This window comes from Chinchilla lanigera, unplaced genomic scaffold, assembly GCF_000276665.1.
Source record: "Chinchilla lanigera isolate Chin_1 unplaced genomic scaffold, ChiLan1.0 scaffold00048, whole genome shotgun sequence".
NCBI classification, from domain to species: Eukaryota; Metazoa; Chordata; class Mammalia; order Rodentia; family Chinchillidae; genus Chinchilla; species Chinchilla lanigera.
Genome location: NW_004955449.1, coordinates 4260978 through 4281397, shown reverse-complemented (window position 1 = coordinate 4281397; position 20420 = coordinate 4260978). Strand labels below are relative to the sequence as shown.

At 41.8% G+C, this 20420-nt stretch overlaps 1 protein-coding gene across 1 annotated transcript in view; it reads left to right on the top strand.

The window, feature by feature from the left end:
* Positions 1-20420, top strand: part of Myo3b (myosin IIIB) — a 417836-nt gene that overhangs the window by 265254 nt on the left and 132162 nt on the right. Inside the window, exons 25-26 of the mRNA XM_013518810.1 lie at positions 1193-1270; positions 3252-3457. Coding sequence (XP_013374264.1) covers positions 1193-1270; positions 3252-3457 — 284 coding nt within the window. The remainder of the gene's footprint in view (positions 1-1192; positions 1271-3251; positions 3458-20420) is intronic.

The following is a 20420-nucleotide window of genomic DNA, read 5'->3' as shown; positions in this document are numbered from 1 at the left end:
GGCCCATGGCGGTGTACACCTGTAATCCTAGCACTCTGGGAGGATGAGACAGGAGGATTGCAAGTTCAGGCCCAGGCTGGGCAATTTAGTGAGAACTTTTCTCAAAAATAAGAAAAGGGCTGAGGATGGAGCCCACTGTGAAGGCCCGGGGTTCAGTCCCTAGCCCACAAAAAAACAAAATGAAACAAAACAAAACAAAACAAAACAAAATGCACACCTTGAAAGTGAAAACAGCCCGGCAGGTGTATCGCTGTCAGCTGCACGTGAATAGACAGCCGGCACCTAGAACACAGCCATGTGTCTTCTCTGGGCTTCCTGCTGTTTAAGCTGCTTTCCTCCTTCTGGAGAACTTAGCCCCATGCTTTGCCTGCTCTTAAAGAATCCTCTTTTCTTTATCCAACCCAGCTGAAGTGCTTCCTTCCATTTTGCACAGTCCCCTAAGTACCCATCCAGGTGACCCTCATTGTCCGCCCCCCAGCCCTGCCCCTCTTATCACCCACTTGCCAGATTTGTTGACCCGAGCTGCAGAAGTCTTCGCCTAGCGGACTCCATGTGCTGACAGCAGCATCCTCCTGTTCCGCCGTTCCCGTGTCGCCCCCTTGCCGCCTGTCCGGAGCCAGTGGGAAGCTGCCACCCCTGGCATGCGAGGCTGCACTGGAATGCTCATGCGCTTGGCCAGGCAAAGGAGGGTTTTTGTTATTGAGCTACAATGAATAACGAAGCACTGTCCCTTTGCAATGCCTCTCTACTGTTGTTTTTGTCCAAAATTCCCTCCAGTCAGCTGAGGTAGTAGGAGAGATGGTCGCGATGGTTCTCCTGGGGTTCCCGAGGGATTTGGTGCCCAGGTGAACTCCTGCCTGCAGCAAGAATGTGGGAGCTGTGGTCAGCCGGGACATGGAGAGGATCAGGGTCTAACAGCACGGAAGGCAACTGGTGCTGGCCGAATTCCCCAGGCTGCAACAGGGGTTTGGGGTCCCCTCTTTATAACCACCTAGTCTCACTGACCACTGTCCAGTTTTCTTAAGCAATACACTTCTTTCTTCCTCATCTTCTGTCTTTAAAAATTCTCTCCCCAGGGTGTGCTCTGATCTCTCTTGTATTTGCCAAAAAAAAACTCTCAGATTTTGGAAAACCTGGAGAATGAATGAAGTGCCTACATCCTAAAACTCTCTCCCTGTTGCTGTGCTTCCAGGTGGACACCCTGGAGGTGATACGGCACCCTGAAGAAACCACGAGCATGAAGAGGCAAACTATGGCTTCTTACTTCCGGGTACGGAGTCTCTCGGATCTCTATTCCATCTGCTTCCAGAGGGGACTTGCCAGCCTTCCCATGCGAGGTCTGGGGATGAAGGAGTCATTGCAACAAAGGCAAAGCGCAAGAGCCATTAAGAAAGAAGGTGGGGCGGGGGAGGGACAAGTGGCAGCAATAGCAGAGAGAGACCACCAGGCACACGGCTTGTTCTGTTGGCCCTTGAGCTGCTTCTTGCCTTTAAAGCTACAGGAGTCAGCTGCTTTCCCAGCAAATAATAGTGTAAGAATGACCTTACTTGTCTAGACCAACAAGGGCCAATTAAAAAATATTTTTATCTCTTACAATCACACTTAATAAAATTCCAGAAAGTGACATGTTCCAGAAAGTTTAGATATTGAGAAAAGCATTGGTTTTACTTTCCTAGACTGAACTGACACAGTGCAAAACCCCTTTGCCTGAGCCCTGTTACTGACCACTTCTGCCACCCTAATTTCTGATAGTTCATCTAGTAAAATGCCTCCTTTGAATAAAAACATCTCCAGAAAGGCTCTGCACAGTGCCTGTTATATAGCAAAGATCAGACATATGCTCTTCTGCCAGTCTGCACAGGTTTGTTGATCTTCACATTATTATAAAACCTGAGTGTTTGAAGCCCCTTAGAGACCGTGGAGCACCTCAAGCTGAGAGCCAGGTAGCTTCATGGTAGAGTGGTGCTGTGCCCACGTGATCTCGGGGGGAGCGGAATAAGGATGTAGGGTGGTGCTGGCACAGGAAGGGACTCTGCAGCGCTGGGTGGTCGGGAGGGTGGGAAACTGGGCGATGAGCTGGAGAAACCAGATGGGCTGAGGGGCAGGACCTGGGAACCGGCCCTGTAGATGGAAGGCGTAAGAAGGGTCTGAAGCCATGAAGTCCAACCTAGTCAGCTGCTTCACAGGCAGACTAGACCTGGCGTGTGGTGAGTTGTAGAGGCACCCGACCTTTGAGGCTAGTACTCCACCTCTGCAGCCATCCCCCGGTGGTACCCTTTTTGGTGTGGCTTTCAGTTTCTGCTTTATCACCCAGGTGGCTGACTTTTCCAATTTTTCTGCTCCTATCCCCTTACTGACTGTATCCTCATCCACCTAGTATCTCTGTGTGTGTGTGCACGATGTGCGTGTACATGTGTGTGTGTGTTTCCATGTTTCCTCAAGGAATTTAGAGCCTCTGACTCTGTGAAGTCATCTTTAAGATCCAGGACCACTCCCATTAATGCAGAAGCCTCTGGCTTAGGGGTTTTCAGAAATATACTCATGAACATTAATTTGGTATTCTTAAAATACTGGCCCCCAAATGCTAGATCTGAAAAATAGGCTACTTTGGTAAGCTAGGCAAGAACAGTTTTGATCATGAAGAGGAGTGATTGTGAAAAACATAGAACTCCTTGCCCGTGTGGCTTACCATTGCCCCTGCAGGCCTGCCTGGAGGAAGAGCTTCCACAGTGGGCAAATGAGTGACACCGGGGTGTCCTGACACAAGCACCCCTCCGGGTTCCCATACCTTTCCTCCTCTCTTCTCTCTGCCAGGAATATGCTAGGTGATCTTGATCAGAATCTTTTTCTCCAGTTGTCTTTTACATTCCTCTACCTTGAATAAGTAGTATTACTTGAATTTGCTTAGACTTTCTCGTACTTTGCAGCCTAAAGAAATACATAACCCCTTCCCCCAAGGCTGGGTATTTTAAATTACAGTTTGTATAGTATCATTTTGGATACCGGAGGATATTTCAGGGTAACCTAGAACATATTCTTATCTAAGTTTTCTGCCACATGGAGATACTGCTTGGCTTTAGATGTTCCAAAAGTGCTTTTTTGAGGAGAACTTACACTGCTATCCCTTGTTGCTGATTTCATGTTTTGCCTTAAAGGTCTGAGAGTCATTCACAGACCTCCCAGTGCTCTGAAAGGCCCTGCAGGCCCCCTTGCTGGTAACCTCATTGCAGGTGAGCTTTTCTTCCTGGCAGTATTCTCTGATGGACCTGCTCTCCAAAATGGTGGTTGGACAGCCTCACTTCGTGCGTTGCATTAAACCCAACGATGACCGACAGGCCCTGCAGTTCTGCCGAGAGAGGGTCCTGGTCCAACTCCGCTCCACAGGCATACTGGAAACCGTCAACATCCGCCGGCAGGGCTATTCCCACCGCATCCTCTTTGAAGAGTTCGTGAAAAGGTCAGACCAGCATCCTTGGAAATTTGTTTGTAAATATAGCTGTCTCCTGGCCATCCCTGTCCCCTGGGGTTGCTTCTCCTACACTCTGCTCTAACCTATATTTGGCTAGTGATCAGCTGCCATTTACTTGTGTCAATGTTGTAGTATTTTTATTGTGCTCCAACTACACTGCAGTGATTTGGGGGACAGGTTAAGTAAGCTTCTTTCTGGTCCCATTAAAAAAGAAAATGTCTGTAGATATTCATAAAATTCTTAGTTCTCAACTTCTGCAGATTCTTTGTGGTTCTTTTGGAAATATTCCTTCCTCACCGAGTCAAGCTTCTGGAGGAATTTAATGCACCCAAACACCCACTCCTCTCCTAGGCTCTGGCATGATATAAGAAGCACTTTCCTATCATCTAAAACGTCCTCAAAGAACCGGACATTATAGGGCACTATTCTCCAGCAAATAGTCTCATTTGATCCATAAGACAAAGCAGCTGGGTTCCATTATTATCCCCATTTTACAAGTGAGGGAATTGGTGCACATAAAGAAATTGACTTTCCCAAAGTAGGGACTTTTCCATGATATGAATAAATGGTAAAGCCAAGATTTGAACCCCCAAAGTCTAGCTTTAGGGTCTGCATTTTAATCACCTCAGTTCACTACAGTCAGTCATTTATGAGCATGCACTAAATGCACAAAACTTTCTAAACCCAGAAACTATCTTTACCTGCGAGCGAAATGCTCCTCTTTCCTGCACAACCACGGTACGGATTCCTTGTGTATGCAGTGTGAGTATGGGTTGTATTTGCATAGAATTTTTGTGAAAAAATAATGAACAACAGCAAACCACCTCTGAGAAAGAGGCACAACTGCCTGGCGATGCCCAAAGAGGAATATTACAGCCTATTATAATGGGTTGTAATGGGTCTTTCTCTCACCAGTGTACTTACTATTTTATTTATTTGGTTTTTACTCTCATTCTAATTGAAAGCCCAAGGTCATTTTCCCAGCATTTTCTTGCAGGTAGAATGGATCTTAAACGTGATAGGTTGCTTCACCAAGTCTTCAAACTCTGCTAAATCCCTTGGGAAAGAAAAAAGCCAGGGGAGGAGGAGTGTTCCTTGCAATGAGAGCTTTTAAATAAAAAATAAGAATGAGATGGCTTTTTCAAAAGAACTGTCTCTAAGCTTCTTTTTCCCTCTCTTAAGTTTGGAGGTGGAACAAGAAGAAAAAGATTAGTTTAGCTCATGAATGTAACTAGTCAAGTATTTTTAGCCATGTGGTGTTGAATACATAAAAATACTTAAGAAAACAGGTCAAATGCTAAACAGATTGACACTTCTTTGTTCATAATCAGAAAACCATTAGGCAAGTATGAGCAGGAGTTTCAAAACGTCAGTAAATCTGGGGATATCAAAGATTTTGGAGCCAGCAAGTTAATTGGTATTTTGATCCTTTTGAGCAACTTAACAACAAAATGGGTGAGCTAGCAGTTTTCCCCTTGATGTTATTCAATAAATAGGTGCTTCTTATCTTCCTGCTCAAGAGTGCTGTTTTGTAAACTCTTAGCAGGAAGTATGCAGACAAACCTATCAAAGGCCAGGAACAGAGCCACCGAGCTATCCCAGGTTTATCAAGTGGAGGTAAATAAAAGGTAAAGGCTTGTTTAACGTTGCTCTTTGCCTTTTCCTGTTTTCTGGCATTCAGGCCTGGAACCTGAAAGGTAGTGTTCTTGGGATTCTGTTGTCTCTGTCCAGAATGAGGAGGAAATTCTCCCAAGTCACCAAGTCTGCAAACTCGGTCAAACCTAGCCTGCTTTCTTGCTCTATCAGCCTTGAATTTTCTGGGCAAGATGACTTGGAAGTACCTTTCTTGTCCTCTAGCTATGGGCCTGTGAGGAAGGGAGTGGCTTGACACCCTTTCCTCAGTGGGGCCAGGTGAGTTGGAAGTCTTTTTGTCTGCCCTCAGACGGGCATAGAAGAGGCCACTTGGCCATGCTGGGCAGGTAGCCAAAACCTTGTGAGAGGCAGACTGTTGGTGGGCATCCCAGAAAACCACTGTCTTCACCGGCAGTGCTCACTGAAGCAAGGTCCCTCTGGATGCTGTACAGGAGCAGACACTACGCCTGTGTGTGCTGGGCTGAACCCCAGCCAGTATCTCAGAGGTAGGGACAGGCTAGCGGTTTGTTAAACTGTTAGTGTGGATTCACAATTAGTGAGTGCTGAGCAAGATAGCCACAGAGGGCCAGAGACACAAAGGATGTCATCAGTAGACCAGGAATGCAGAAAAGAGAAGGGTTGTTGTGACTAGGGTATGCTGCAAGGGGGACAATGGGTGAGAGTTTCTGAGAGAGGAATCACAGGGCCATGGGGAAGACTGGGGTTTTATAAAGTTTTGAGGACGAGGAAAAGGGATCTAGGAAGCAAGTGTGTTTATATAAATAATATATTTCTGGATCGTTTGGCACCTTATAGATCTCTCAGAAGCACCTGTGTGCAAGTTGCAATTTTGACAAGACCCCAGAGGCCTTTAGCTTGAGATCCTTAGAACCGAGACAGATGGACAATGGAACCACCATGATCCCATGAAAGCGTTCCCGGGATGACATTTCTACACTCCCTCACATTCAAATCAGATGTCAAAGTCCCTGCTTTCTCCCTGATGATGTGGTTGTCTCACGGACCTGCCTGCTGCTGCCTTGCAGTGTGTCAGTCAACTCTTACTTTGCTCTGTTCCGCAAATGTTGGTAAATTTTCCAACCTCTCACCTGTCTCGCCTTGCATAGCAGGTACCATCCAGTGTTAGGTGTTCATTAAATATTTATTGAGTTGAATCAAACTCTTTCCCCATCTTCTTCATCTCTGTCTTCTTTCACCATCTCCTGACAGACTCTTTGGTCCTTGCTCTTTTGAAGCACATGACAGAGAAGGAGCTGGCTTTGTTGAGGTTAAGCTTCACTTGTAATGCAGTATACAACCTAGCCTAAGAGAGCAGACAATTTCAAGTAAGTCATAGTAGCTCTTTGTTAATAAAAGGCAGACAATCTTTTTTCATTGTTTTTTGTTTTTTGAGACAGAGTCTCATCATGTTGTTCAGCCTGGCTTCAAATTCACTATGTTCATTAAATATTTAATGGCTGACCTCAAACTCATGGCAATCCTCCTGCCTCAGCCTCCCAAATGCTGTGATTACAGGCATGCACCACCACACCGAAGAAAATTTTGAATAGATTTTTTTTTAAAGCTCTAACTCAGTTTGAAAATTATTAGAGATAGCATGGAAGGTGTGACTGTCCATAGACTTGCCTTCCTTCTCTACAAACATAGATTTTTCTGGGAACCTAAAAAGAGACAAGCTCAAAAAGCGGGGGGAAACCTTCTTTCTCTTCCCACCTCAGCTCACACTGCAGAGAACAGGAAGCACTCTGGAGCTGTGTGCACAGCATGCAAAGGCGTTCTCCAGCCGAAGCAACTGGCAGCTTGCTTGCTGTATTAGTGAGCAATCTCTCAATAATGGATGATTGAAACTCAATCCAAACTAGTAAAAGCAAAAGTTAACAGGTAGTGATGTACTAACTTATACAAAGAAGAAGCCCAGAAATACATTCGTACCCGGGCCATTAAACAATTTATTTAGCCACCCGCCTTTTCCTTTTATCAACTTTGTTTTCCTTCTTTCAGGCTTCTTCCCAGCCCAGCAGGGCTGCTTCCCAGGGAGCTCCTCTAAGGGAACAATCTGTAGGGGCAGCAACATCTGCCCCAGTAGTTTCTGAGGCTTCTCCCACAAGGAGCTGTCTGACTGGCCACACTTGAGCCAGTCATTGTGTTCAGGGCACTATCTGCAGGCTCTTGGGTCAAGTGCTAAGGACAGGGTGAGCCCCGCTTGAGCCACGGTTTGAAGGACTCTGTTAAACCAGGCGTGGTGGTGCACACCTTAATCCCAGCATCTGGGAGACTGAGGCAGTGGGATCGCTGCGAGTTTGAGGTGAGCCTGGGCTTCATAGTGAGTTCAAGGCCAGCCTGAGCTGCAGGGTACAGTGAGACCCTGTCTCCAAAATAAAACTAAAAGAAATAAAAGCCAGAGAGGTCTCTGTTAAAGGAAGGGGCAGGATGCAGAGGCTAAAAGAGCCGGCATTCGCAGCCTTTGTGAATTGACCATTTCGTGCCCTTGAGTCAACTGTAGTAGTGTAGAGAAGTCCGCCCTGCTCAGGATCTACATGCCTATAGAAAGAAGTCCTTTAATTTAGACTTTTCTGTGACAAACATTTTGTTGACAACACATAGATGTTAACTTTACAATAAGGACCATATACATTTTACCATATTTTAAGTTAAGCTTAGGGGTTTTTTTTTGTTGTTGTTGTTACTTTTAGTTTTTGCAACTTTACATACTATGCAGTGTGTTACTGAAAACAATTTCTAACTCCCATAAGGGATTAGAGAAAACCCAATCTGATCTGACTCAGTTTGAGTTCTTGCAGTTGGTATATTTCTTTGACCCCCTGGGTGTGGTTCACGTGTTCCTGGTCCATGATATTCATGTTCCATGGAGGACCCAGTTGGATGTCACTTTCCTACATCAGGGTCTCTCCCAGCTGCTACTTGTACTTCAAGCTTAAAAGTCTGTAGTAAACTGCTTTACCCAAAGAGACTGCTTTCTGTTCATACTGCAAAATTCTTGCCAGGTATGGTGGTACATGGCTGTAATCCCAGGATTTGGGAGGCTGAGGCAAGAAGATAGCTGTGAGTTTGAAGGCAGCCTGGACTACATAGTGAGTTCAAAGTTGTCTTGAACTGCATAGTAAGACCCTATCTCAAAAACAAAACAAAACATACTGCAAAATTTTTGCCATTATTTATCATTCTCTTCATAGTTTTCTTTTTATTTCCTTGCCCCTACATAATCTCTACATTAAGTTGTTGGCCAGCTGCCTCTGAATTTTGAATTCAGCTTCTTCTTTCTGCCTGTTTGAGGCAGTAAAAGGAAAATCCCTGTTCCTTTTAAAAGAATTTGTACAGTATGTCCCAAATGGGGCCGAGGCTGAATCAGATATGCCCTCTGGGCAGGATTATGACTCTGTAGCCCTCCAGTGTCCTTCGTCCTGGGTGTAGACAGAGGGCACTTTATTGCCAGGTACTTGAATGAAAAGATTCCTCAGTATTTACCTCCCTAGCAGACTGATGTGTGCTTTTAGGAAGATTCTAACCAGCCAATCTTCCACTTACATTAGCTCCTGTGTACTGGGATCCTGAGGAAGAAAACTAGAAGTTTTAACATTCAGAATAAAGAAGTGTTCCCTTACTCCCTCTATTTTTGGATTAGTAATACTCAGCTTTGTACGATTATAAACAAAAATCTCCTGAAACAAAATGGCATATATATTGAAATATTTTTAAAACAGTGGAATATGTAATTTAGGGCAGTATTGGAACTTCTCTTTGCTTCTTATTTATCTCTCTTCTATTTTACTCTTTATCTGTGTGCATATATATGTATATTTTTTTCTCCTATAAGAGAAATCACACAATATTTGAGCTTGTATGTTTGACTGATCTCACTTAATATTATGTTCTAGAGTTTCATTTATTTACCTTCAAATGCCTTGTTTATCTTTCTTTATAGCAGCATAGTACTCCATTGTGTATAAATATAACACATTTTCTTTATCCATTAATCTGTTGATGGATATATAGGCTGTTTCCAAGATCTAGCTATTATAAATTGTGCTGCTATGAACATGGGTATGCATGTGTCCCTGTAATATAATAATTTTAGCTTTTGGGAAGATACCTAGGAGGGGGATAGCCGGATCCAATGAAATTTCTACTTTTAGTTTTTTGAGGAACCTCTGCACTAATTTCCATAGTGTATGCTAGTTTATATTTCCACCAACAGTGTAGTAGACTTCTTTTATCCCCCACATCCTTGCCAGCATTTTTATTACTACTATTAATACTGTTGTTATTTTTGAGGATAGTCATTCTTTCCAGGGTAAGTTGGTGTCTCAGTGTAGTTTTAATTTGCCTTTCTCTGATGGCCAGTGATGAGCTTTTTTTTTTAAGAGCAGAATATATTTATTGAGGGAATTTGTCCAAGAGAGGGACAGACGGAGGCCCAAATGGGTAGCCCAAGACTCTGTCTTTTCTAGGGACTTTTATAGAGCAAAACCACGAGGTGAGGCGGATCCAAGGTAGGGGAAAAATGGGCAAAATTATGGTCAGCCAATAAGAATTGTTCAGGTAAAATTGAGTAAACTGGGATCAAATGGGAAAGTGACTCAGGCAGCAAGCGGGCATGAATACAGAACAGGGGCTTTTCCTGTAAGGGGTTGGGTCAGTGACTCTTCAAGGTGATTGCTACCTGTGTAGAATATCAACCCCTGATGTCCATCCCTAGGGAGGTATTTGGGTGCATTTGTTTAATCTTTTGTCTTGAGGTCTGGCCCATAGCGAATACGTATCTTATCTTGTCTTTTGTTGGCTTCTTCGAGGGCCTGGCCCTGTCTGACTGCCTGTAATATTTTTATCTAACTCAGTTGCCTATAACATTCCCCCCTCTGAAGAAGTAAGCCGAACTGCTGTGAGGGAGTATTGAGTGATGACTGCTCTGGCTTCTTCAGGTTGAAAGGGGTTGTAGTTGTTGATTGGCAGTCAGAGATACCCTCTAGAGGGTCTATCTGAAGGCCCATGATAGATACCAGCCATTTTCATCTTGGATAGATGTATAGCTTTAAATCTGGAGGAGACAAAGCCAAAGAAACAATTAAGTATGCATGGGCCAAATAATATCAACAGGATTATTATGAAATAGTCAACAAACATTTCCACCAAGAGGAGCTGGTAATGGCCTCCCATAGAGAGGATAAAGTCAGAGCTATGAGCTCCGCTAGCTAAGCACTAGTCCCAGGTGTAAGTGAGGAACTTTCAAGAGTCTGATGTAAAGTTACCGCACATACCCTGCCTTCCTTGTCCCATTTTCCATGAAAGAGCTGCCATCACAGAAAAGGGTCAAATCAGGGTTAGTAAGGGGTATGTCTAATAAGTCTTCTCTAGCTGCATATGTATGGACAATTACCTGTTTGCAGTCATGTCTGTCAGCCTCAACTTCCTCCTTTTCTGGCAAAAAGGTAGCAGGGTTTAAGGAGGAGCATGTCTTTATTTGAATGGTTGGTCCTTCTAGAAGTAGAGCCTCAGTGATGAGCTTTTTTCCATGCTATTTGTAATTCTTCTGAAAAGTGTCTATTCATTCCAGTTGCCCATTTTTTTTTATTAGGTCTTTTATTTTGGGGAGGTCTAATTTTTTTGAGTTCTTCATAAATTCTTGATATTAGTCCTGTATTTATGGAGTAGCTGGCAAAATTTTTTTCCCATTCCGTTGACTGTCTCTTCACTCTGTTGGCTTTTTCCTTTGCTGCGCAGAAGCTTTTTAATTTGTTATGACCCCACTTGTTGACTTTTGGTATTACTTTTTATTCCATTCGGGTTCTGTTCAGTAAGTCCTTGCCTATGCCTATGTCTTCAAGAATTGGGCCTCTTTTATCTCCCAGCAGATTATTTCTGTTTTAACATTTAGAACTTTGATCTATTTTTTATTTTAGTTTAGAACACAGTGAGATATATGTCTAGACTCAGTCTTCTGATGTGGGTATCCAATTTTCCCAGCATCATTTGCTAAAGAGGCTTTTCTCCAGTGTATATTTTTGGCTCCTTTGTCAGAGATCAAATAGCTGTATGTACCTGGGGTTGTTTCTGCTTCTTCTATTTTGTTCCATTGATCTACATGCTTGTTTTTGTACCATTACCATGGTTTTTTTTGTTTGTTTGTTTGTTTTGTTTTTCTTCCAGTACCAGGAATTGAACTCACAACCTTGTGCTTGCCAGGCAGCCACTTTTGCCACTGAGCTAACATCTCAGACCCTACCATGTTGTTTTAATCACTGTAGTTTTAAAGTATAACTTCAAGCCTGGGATTGTGATGTTACCTGTTTTGCTTTCATTACCCATGAGAGCTTTTGCTATTTTGGGTCTTTTCTAAGTCTATATAAATTTTAGATTGTTTACTCTAGCTCTGTGAGAAGTGACATTGGTATTTTGATTAGGATTGCATTAAATCTGTATGTCAGTTTTGGAAGTATAGCTATTTTGATAATATTGGTTCTGCCTATCCAGGAACAGGGGATATTTTTCCATTTTCTGATGTCTTCCTCAATTTTCTTCTTTAGTCTGATGTAATTTTCATTGTAGAGGTCTTTTACTTCCTTAGTTAGGTTAATAACTAGGGTTTTTTGGGATGTTATTGTGTTTTTGTTTTGTTTTGTTTTTGTCTTGCTTTTTTTCGGTACCAGGAATTGAACTCACAACCTTGCGCTTGCCAGGCAGGCTCTGTGCCACTGAGCTAAATCCCCAGCCCCTGGATGTTATTGTGAATAGTATTGTTTTCCTGATTACTTTTTCAGTGAGTTCATTATTAATGTCTAAAAATGGTTCTGATTTTTGTGTGTTTATTTGTGTCTTGCTACACTGCTGAATTTGCTTATCAATTCTAGGAGTCTTTTGGGTTTTGTAAGTAAAGGTCTATGTCATCTGCAAATGATGATACGATTTGTCCTTTCCTATACATATCCTTTTTTACTTCTTTCTCTTGCCTGATTGCTCTGGCTAATGTTTTGAGGACAAATAAAAAATTTTCTATCCTAGAAAAACCTCCCTTTAGAGCTTGGAGGAAAAATCTTGGAATATGGCTGCTTCTTCATAAGCTTTTGAGGAATTTTTCTGGTTTAGATCTTCCTTTAGCACTTCCAGTGGTGTATGGGTCTATAAATTTCTGAGTCTTTCAGAGACAGTGAGATATAAATCAGGTTGCTTCTCATCTTTGCTTCTTGTGACTTAAGATTTAGCTTTTTCAGGTCTGCTAAGACTGTCATCATTTCCCATCATCTTTTTTATTCCCCAAATCTTCTTGTGCTTATCTCCTCTCCCTTTCTTATCTCTGTTTCTTTTTGTCTTCACAAAGGATTTATGCCTTTAAAAAAATCCCTTTGCTGTCATTTTATTGGGGTTTCTGAAGGGAGAAAAAGTAAGTGTGTGCACACAATGCACCATTTTTACCTACTCATCTTTTGAGAGTATTACCTGTTTAAAATATGAATAAATATAATTAAGAAACAGAAAAAACTTTTAAAAAGTGAGTTATTCAATGTGTATCATCTTTCTTGTAATGCACATGCAAACTTTTTTAAGACTTACTTTTACTTCCCACTGGATATCATAGTTTTATAAACAATGATACGTGCAGTTTCCAACTGAGAAAGATCACTTTTCTTTTATGCAGGATTTTGTAGCTGTAATCCTAAAACTGAGGTCTACCTAACACAGATAACACCACTTGCCAGGGGTACAGCTCAGCGGCATAAGTGCTTGCCTGGCGAGCCTGAGGTCATGAGTTCGATTCCTGGTACCAAAAAAAAAAAAAAAAAAAGATAACACCACAGATTTTTCTTCTTCTCAACCCTTCTCTTTCAGTGTTTAATATTTCTAACTATTTTTCTTGAGTCTTCTCTTTGTGATTAAAGTGAAATTAAGGAAATGTAGTGCTACATGAGTAGGATTCCCTGGTGATGTCAGTGGGAACACTCAAGTGCGTGGAAGATTGAGGGTCTGTGACTTCGTGGGATGGACGCTAGGTTTTCACATTCACTGTCTGGAGTGGTCTTCTCAGCAGCTACAGAAGCCATACATTTGTTCCAATGATCCTGTTGTTGCTCAGAATACTTTTTATTTTCCATTTGGAGTTGCCTCTAGACCTAAGCATACAATTATTTTATCTGATTTAGAGGAGCACTTGATTTGACCATGTTGTCTCTTAGATATAACTACAGACTAATTTTTAACTAATTCTAAAAAGTAACCCATACATGACAAAAATTTACCAACTTTGAAGATAATTCTTTTTTTTTTTGTGCCAGGAATCGAACTCAGGAACTTGTGCTTGCCAGGTATGCGCTTGTGCCATGAGCTATATCCCCAGCCCTTTGAAGATAATTTTTAAATGGAAGTTCAGATATTGACTCTAGAAATAATTCTCTGAAATGTTTGTGACAGTCCTAGAGATGTAATCTCCCAAGGAGCTGCAGAGGGAATGGTCTTTGAAAAGGCACCCATGTTTAGCAGTACATCAGTTTGGATGTGATGTTTTAAAAAATCAGTCATGGGGCTGGGGATTTAGCTCAGCGGCAAAGCGCCTGCCTGGTAAGCGCAAGGTCATGAGTTCGGTTCCCGGTACCGGAGAAAAACCAAAAAAAAAAAAAAAAAAAAAAAAAAAAAAAAAAAAATCAGTCATGTGATTTTATAACTACCTTACAAGTAGTACCATGATCTCTAGCTGGTAAAGCTTAAACCTATAGTACATTCCTTTCTCTCTTGCAAAGGAAACTTAAATCACCAAGTTATCATTGTGAAAGCACCTGGGAACATGGAGCCCCTGGTATTCCCTAAGGTTAGTGCCAGCTCCTACACAAGGGTTAAGAGAAAAATCAGCACCACTGAAGAATCCAGCGTTTGAGAAAGGCTGAAATCCAACTTTAATTTTTGATGAATGAAAATTCTTTTCCTGTGCTCTGAAAATTCTTCTCTTTTCTCTGGGAAGTCAGCAGTGAATACAAATAAGTTAACACAAATCCTCCAGGCGTCCTTAAATTTCTTCTCCTTCACCTATGCCTACATAGGTGGAAGTCGGGTAAAAACAAATCCTTATGTACAACTCTAGGAAGCCAGAACATCTGTGACAAGTTGAGCAGAACTCTCAGTTCCCTGGAGGTTGATTTATATGTGGAGCTCGATCTGCAAAGGGATAGTACTTGGGGAGGATGTCTTGTCAGAGAAATGTGTGATGCACTGTGTGAACTGTCCACATTTACCTTCCAGGGATAGTAATTATATGTGGCATGCTCTCAGGTGAGGTGTGTTATGGTTTACATTTTATGGTTTACTACCAAAAGTCTTACCTGTGCAGGTGAGGCCTGCTTGAAAGAGATGGGTCACTTGGGGGTGTGTCCTGAGAGGCTGTGTTCTCGGCTGGCTCCTTCCCTCTCTCTACCTCCTGGCCACCATGAAGTGAGCAGTCCTCTTCCACCAGGCGCCTTTCATCGTGCTGTTTCTGTCTTGAAACTGGCCAACTATAGACTGAGCCCACTGACACCACGAGCCAAAATAAACCTTTTCTCCTTTTTGCATGTGTTTGGTATTTTGTTCCAGCAACAGGAAAGTGACCAATACAGGCCAAGTCTCTAACAACTGCTGTCTTTGCAGTTTGTACTTCCTGCCCATATCCTTTGCTTAGCTGAAAAAATGTACTCTTCACATTTCCCAGTTGTATACATGTGTACTGATGCCTTTTGGGTCATTTATGTATTAGAATAGCAGGGGGCTGGTGTAGTAGCACATGCCTATATTGCTAGCTACTTAAGTAGTTGAGGCAGGAGGATCCTATTACGGCTTGTGTATAAATGTTCCCTGAAAGCCTCATGTGGTAGTAGGTGGGGTTTCTTCAGTGTCGGGTGGATCTAGAGTGTGTATCTTTTTTTGTGTGTGTGGTTTTTTTTCCAGTACCGGGAACTGAACTCATGACCTTGCACTTGCCAGGCAGGTGCTGTGCTACTGAGCTAAATCCCCAGCCTAGAGTGTGTAATAGATTGATTGATGGTGTGATGCTAGGATAAAGGGCACTAAGATTAAGGGTTTGAGTGCTCCCTGCCCAAAGGGTGGGTAGCCTGGATAAGACATAAGGAACAGAAAGAGACTTGTCCTGGGTCACCTTTCTGGCTTGCTACTTAATTTGGTTTTGCTGTCTTCTGCTGCCACAAACTGCTTCTTATCTGCAATGCCCCCCTCCTGTGCCACCCTGCCTTGAAGCCGGCCTACTGTGGACTGAAACCTCTGCAAACTATGAGCCAAAATAAATCTTTCCTCCTTTAACTTTGGGTGTCAGGTGTTTTGCCCCAGCAACAAGAAAAGTGTCTAAGACATCCCAAGTTCAAGCTCGGCTTCAGCAACTTAGCAAGATTCTATTTTTAAAAAAAAAAAGAAGAATAGAGGAGCTTGGAGATGAGACTTTGGGTGACTTGATTTCTCTCTTAACACCTCTGTTACCAGTGTTCCAATCCTGCTTATTAAAAAAAAACAGAGACACTTTTTAATTTTTGTTTGTTTGTTTTTTCCGGTACCGGGAATCAAACTCACGACCTCGCTCTTGCCAGGCAGGCACTGTGCCGCTGAGCTAAACCCCCAGCCCCCAGAAACACTTTTTAAAAGTGCTTTGTACAATATCATTGAACGACTGTAAGAGATGAGCTGATTCAACTTTCTCATTCATAGATGGAGAGTCTGAGGCCGGAGATGTGCCCCATCTCTAGGAGTCCAGGTTACTCCACCAATTCAGAGAGCATGGGTTCAAATTGGCTTTGCTAGGCTAATGCATCCCCCCTACGAACACAGACCATCCAGAAACTCAGTATAAATTCTTTTAGGGCCCTGCCTTTCTCACGGAGCCTACTCTGCTGACGGTTGCCCTTCGTGCATTCAATTACACTATTAGGAAAAAATTATCTCTGCCATTGACAGCCTGTAAATTTAACCAGAAATGTGCAGTCGTGATTTGGGAAATAGACACAAGAGGTAACATCAATCATGCTATTCTCCAAATACTCAGTAGTGGCAGTAATAATAAATCCAAGCCATCTTTCCTGATTTCCCTAATATTCTGCCTTATGAGCAGCTTTAAGAACTAATTCAGTCACAGACAAGAAGCCAGTTACACGTAGGAGCAAGTGCCAAGCTATGGAAACAACAGAAAAAGAAATAACTAGGGAAACAAGAGGGAAAGTGTCATGAAGGCATCAGAAGACGGCAAGTCTGCAGAGAAGGCTCGCGCAGAACTTTGGGTTGGTGCCCAGCTCACCTCACGCCAGTCAGTGGCTGGGTGGAAGCTCTGTGTCCTTGCCTGGGGATTCCTTAGTACGGACTTCAGTAGGGCTGACTGAAATAGTGATAAGAATGAAGCAGCAAAAAGAAAAATGAATGAGATAATGATGAACGCAAGGGAGTAAAGGAGGAAGAGCAAGAGAAAGAAGAAGGCGAGGAAGCCTTCAGGAACAGGCAGGATAAATACAGGTCACTGAGCAAGCAGCCCATAAGCCTCCAGCCTGGCTTACAGACCAGACTCCTCAGCCCACGTATTTTTTCTTCCGATCCCAGGTGTGACCTTGCAAATCTTCCCAACGCAGTGCTGCAGGGGACTGCTGCCCAATCGTCAGCCAACTTCCAACCCTCCTGTAGCACGTTCTAAGGGTTTGCAGTAAATCTATCTGCCCAGACCTGGCTGCAGTGGTTTAGGGATGACTCAGAGAAAGATGAGCAGCTGGCTTTTCTCACACACATGGGAGGGAGAAGGCAAATCTATTTTTGCCAAAGAAAAGAAGGGAAGGAGGGAGAGATGGGCGTTTATTGAACACCTGCTGATAGCAGGCTTCGTGCAAAGGTTTCACATATCTGATCTCACTTAACACTGGAAGTAGTCCCTCACGTGGATCATATTACTTGGGATTTACACATGAGGAAACTGCTCAAAGTCCCACAGCTGGAACGTGGTGGGGTCAGAATGTGAAATGGGAGTCTATCTAATATCAAAGCCTACCCTCAAAATAAATGAGACAGTTGAACACATCTGAATATTCATTGCAAAAGCAATTTGTAGAACCCAATGAGAGAAAAAAAGTCCATTAATAATTTTCCTCAGTGTAAAATAGGATAATCAGTTTGAAGTTTAACTTTCTATTATGAGCTAATTTGTGAATAAAGTGAGCCTCAATTTCTAATTCCCAGTATTGTGGTGGTTTTTCTCCCCTTGGAAGGCCTCTCATTGGAGTTTATAAGGCAGAATCAGCTCCAGAAGCATTTATTAAGTGACTGTTGTATGCAGAGTGCTTTAGTGAGTGAAACTGTATCAGAAAGAATTTACCATCTCAGGACTTTCACAATCCAGTAACAGAGATCAATGGGACTGCTTATTCTAAGGTCCAGATTCAAGAATACAATAAATTGTCTCTTTTCCTCTTTCTTTCTTTCTTTCTTTCTTTCTTTCTTTCTTTCTTTCTTTCTTTCTTTCTTTCTTTCTCTTCCTTCCTTCCTTCCTTCCTTTCTTCCTTCCTTCCTTCCTTCCTTCCTTCCTTCCTTCCTTCCTTCCTTTCTTTCTTCCTTTCTTTCTTCTTCCTTTCTTCTTTCAGCAGATGGTGGCCAGCTGTTCTTTTTCTTTACTCAAGGCCAAGCATGAAGGGAAAAATTAAAATAAAAGGGCTCATGGTAAATATAAGAACTTAATAAACTAAATCTGGAATTTAGACACACAAAGGGAAATGGGCAATTGAGGGTAATTGTCAAATTATCTAAGCCAAATAGCTCTGCTATCTTCATTATCTACATAAGAGAAAAATGATTTATATTGATTGAATTGTTCAGATAATTGTCTGGTACTTTGGGTCTCTCCTGGGTGGTCATTGACATAGGTCGAGAATCCCTCACTAGTGACATAAAACAGGAAAAGGGTTAATTGAAGTGCTTTGCCTCATGAAATGCAAGTGATATTGATCAGCTTAGTAGATCTGTGATTCTTTAGCCAGAATTTAGGCCTATTACCATTAATAACAATTCTTATATAATGTTTGAAATTAATTTTTTGCTCTGTATGTTTTTATTTTGATTTTTTTACAACAATAATGTGTAATTCATTTCCTGTAAAGATGTTAATTATTATATATGCTTTAGAACTTTTTTCTATATCCCTAATCCCATTTTACAGCATCTATCTAACCATTTCTTCTTTCTAAAGTGGCCACCGTTATTCATTTTTGTAAAGAAAAAATATTTGCTACATACACATATACCTGTGCATGCACACACATATGTAGTACCTCCGGGTCATTGAGTAATTTTATGCAATACATTAGTGGTGTAACTAGAGGACTGGGCACAGCATGAAGTTATTACTCTCATTCTCTGAGTATAGCATAATACTGTAAACATGCACAGTCTAAGATGAATGAAAAAAAGTAACTCTCAGCAGCGTTACTGATGGTAGCCAAAAGGTGAAAACATGCCATATAGCCCTCTCTAGAAGAATGGATAAAATGTGACATACTTATAAAGCAAAACATCATACAATAACAAGAATAAGTAAACTTTTACAATAGACAACAACCTGGAAGAATTTCACAAATACATTCATGCATCACATAATTGATATTTCAGTAAAAATATTCTAATGGAGCTGAAATTTTTCTTTGTAAGGCCATAGCACAATTCATGACTCTCATAGCTGCAGTGATGCTAGTGTAAACAAACCTATGGTGCTGCCTACTGTATAAAAGTTTAGCACATAGAATTATGTGCAGCACATACTACTTAACAGTCAGTGGCTATGTATGGCTATTTATTGGTTTATATAGTTACTATAGTACACTTTTAATTTTTATTTTATATTCTAAAATAGATATAATTAGCTTACTATAAAAATGTGCCATATGCATCTCGTGTTTAATGCATCTCTTGATTGCATTGTAAGGCTATGTCCAGTGATTGACGTATGCCATCTAGGGTTGTGTAATTACACTCAGGATGTTCATGTAACAATGAAATCAACTAGCAACGCATTTCTCAGGAAGTAGCCACACTGTTATTCTTTTGGTAGTTTCTTTTTTTTTTTTTTTTTTTTTTTTTGGTTTTTTTCCGGTACTGGGAATCGAACTCACGACCTTGGGCTTGCCAGGCAGGTGCTGTGCCGCTGAGATAAACCCCTAGCCCCAAACACTCTAATAGTCTCATAATCCTTTATTCAAAATCTCTGAGACCAGGTGTGCTTCCAAATGTAAACTTTTTTCAGTGTTTAAAATAAAGATGCACATTATAAAAACAATAGTATACATTTTATAGTACTACCAGCAAGGTCTGAAATAGCATCTGTTTATTAAACAGATTTACTGAACATTAATACTTCCACAGGAAAATGTCTGTATATTCGGTCTAAGCAAGATAAAGACTATACACAGCTTCACAACAGCTCAGGTCAAGTTTTATTACTTACTGAGTTTCAGGGGAAAAACCTTTTCAGAGCTTTGGGCGTTCAGAATTGTGGGTAAGAGACTGTGATTATTATATCCTGCCTACTTAATATCTTCCTACAGGTACCTCATACGCCTCTCAAAATTAACATGTTCAAAACTGAACACCTGACCCCTTTCCACCCATCAAACTAACAGTTCTTTATCTAGTCATTCCCGTTCCTCTCTATCCATATTAACCTATAAGCCAGGATGGAGAAGTAATTTTATCTCCCTCAGATCTCTACTTACCCAGTCCCTGCTGTTTCCAATACATCTGCCTCTCTCCTCTCCAAGACAACCATACTGGTCCTCATCCTTCTCACCTATCCAAACTGAACCCCCAACTCACTTTTGGCCCTACTGAAATCTGTTCTTCACAAAACTGCCCAAGTTTCTTTTAAAAAGCAGATCAAAATCATGCATGTCCTATCCTTGCCTAATCCCTTAAGGTGGCCTTCAGCTGTTCTTAGAAGAAAACCTAGACTCAGGAAGCTGAGGCAGGAGGATCACAGTGAGTTTCAAGCCCCAACCTGGGCTACATAAGCAAGTTCAAGGCCGGCCTGCATTACACAGTGAAAGAAAGGAAAGAAAGGAAAGAAAGAAAGAAAGATGCAAAGAAAAAGAGAGAAAGAAAAAAAGAGAAAGAAAAAGAAAAAGGGAAAGAAAAAGAAAAAGAGAAAGGGAAAAAGAAAGGGAGAAAGAGAGAAAGAAAGAAGGAAGAAAAAGAAAAAGAAGGGGCTGGGATTTAGCTCAGCGGCACAGCGCCTGCCTGGCAAGTGCAAGGTCATGAGTTCAGTTCCCAGTACCGGAGAAAAACCAAAAAAAAA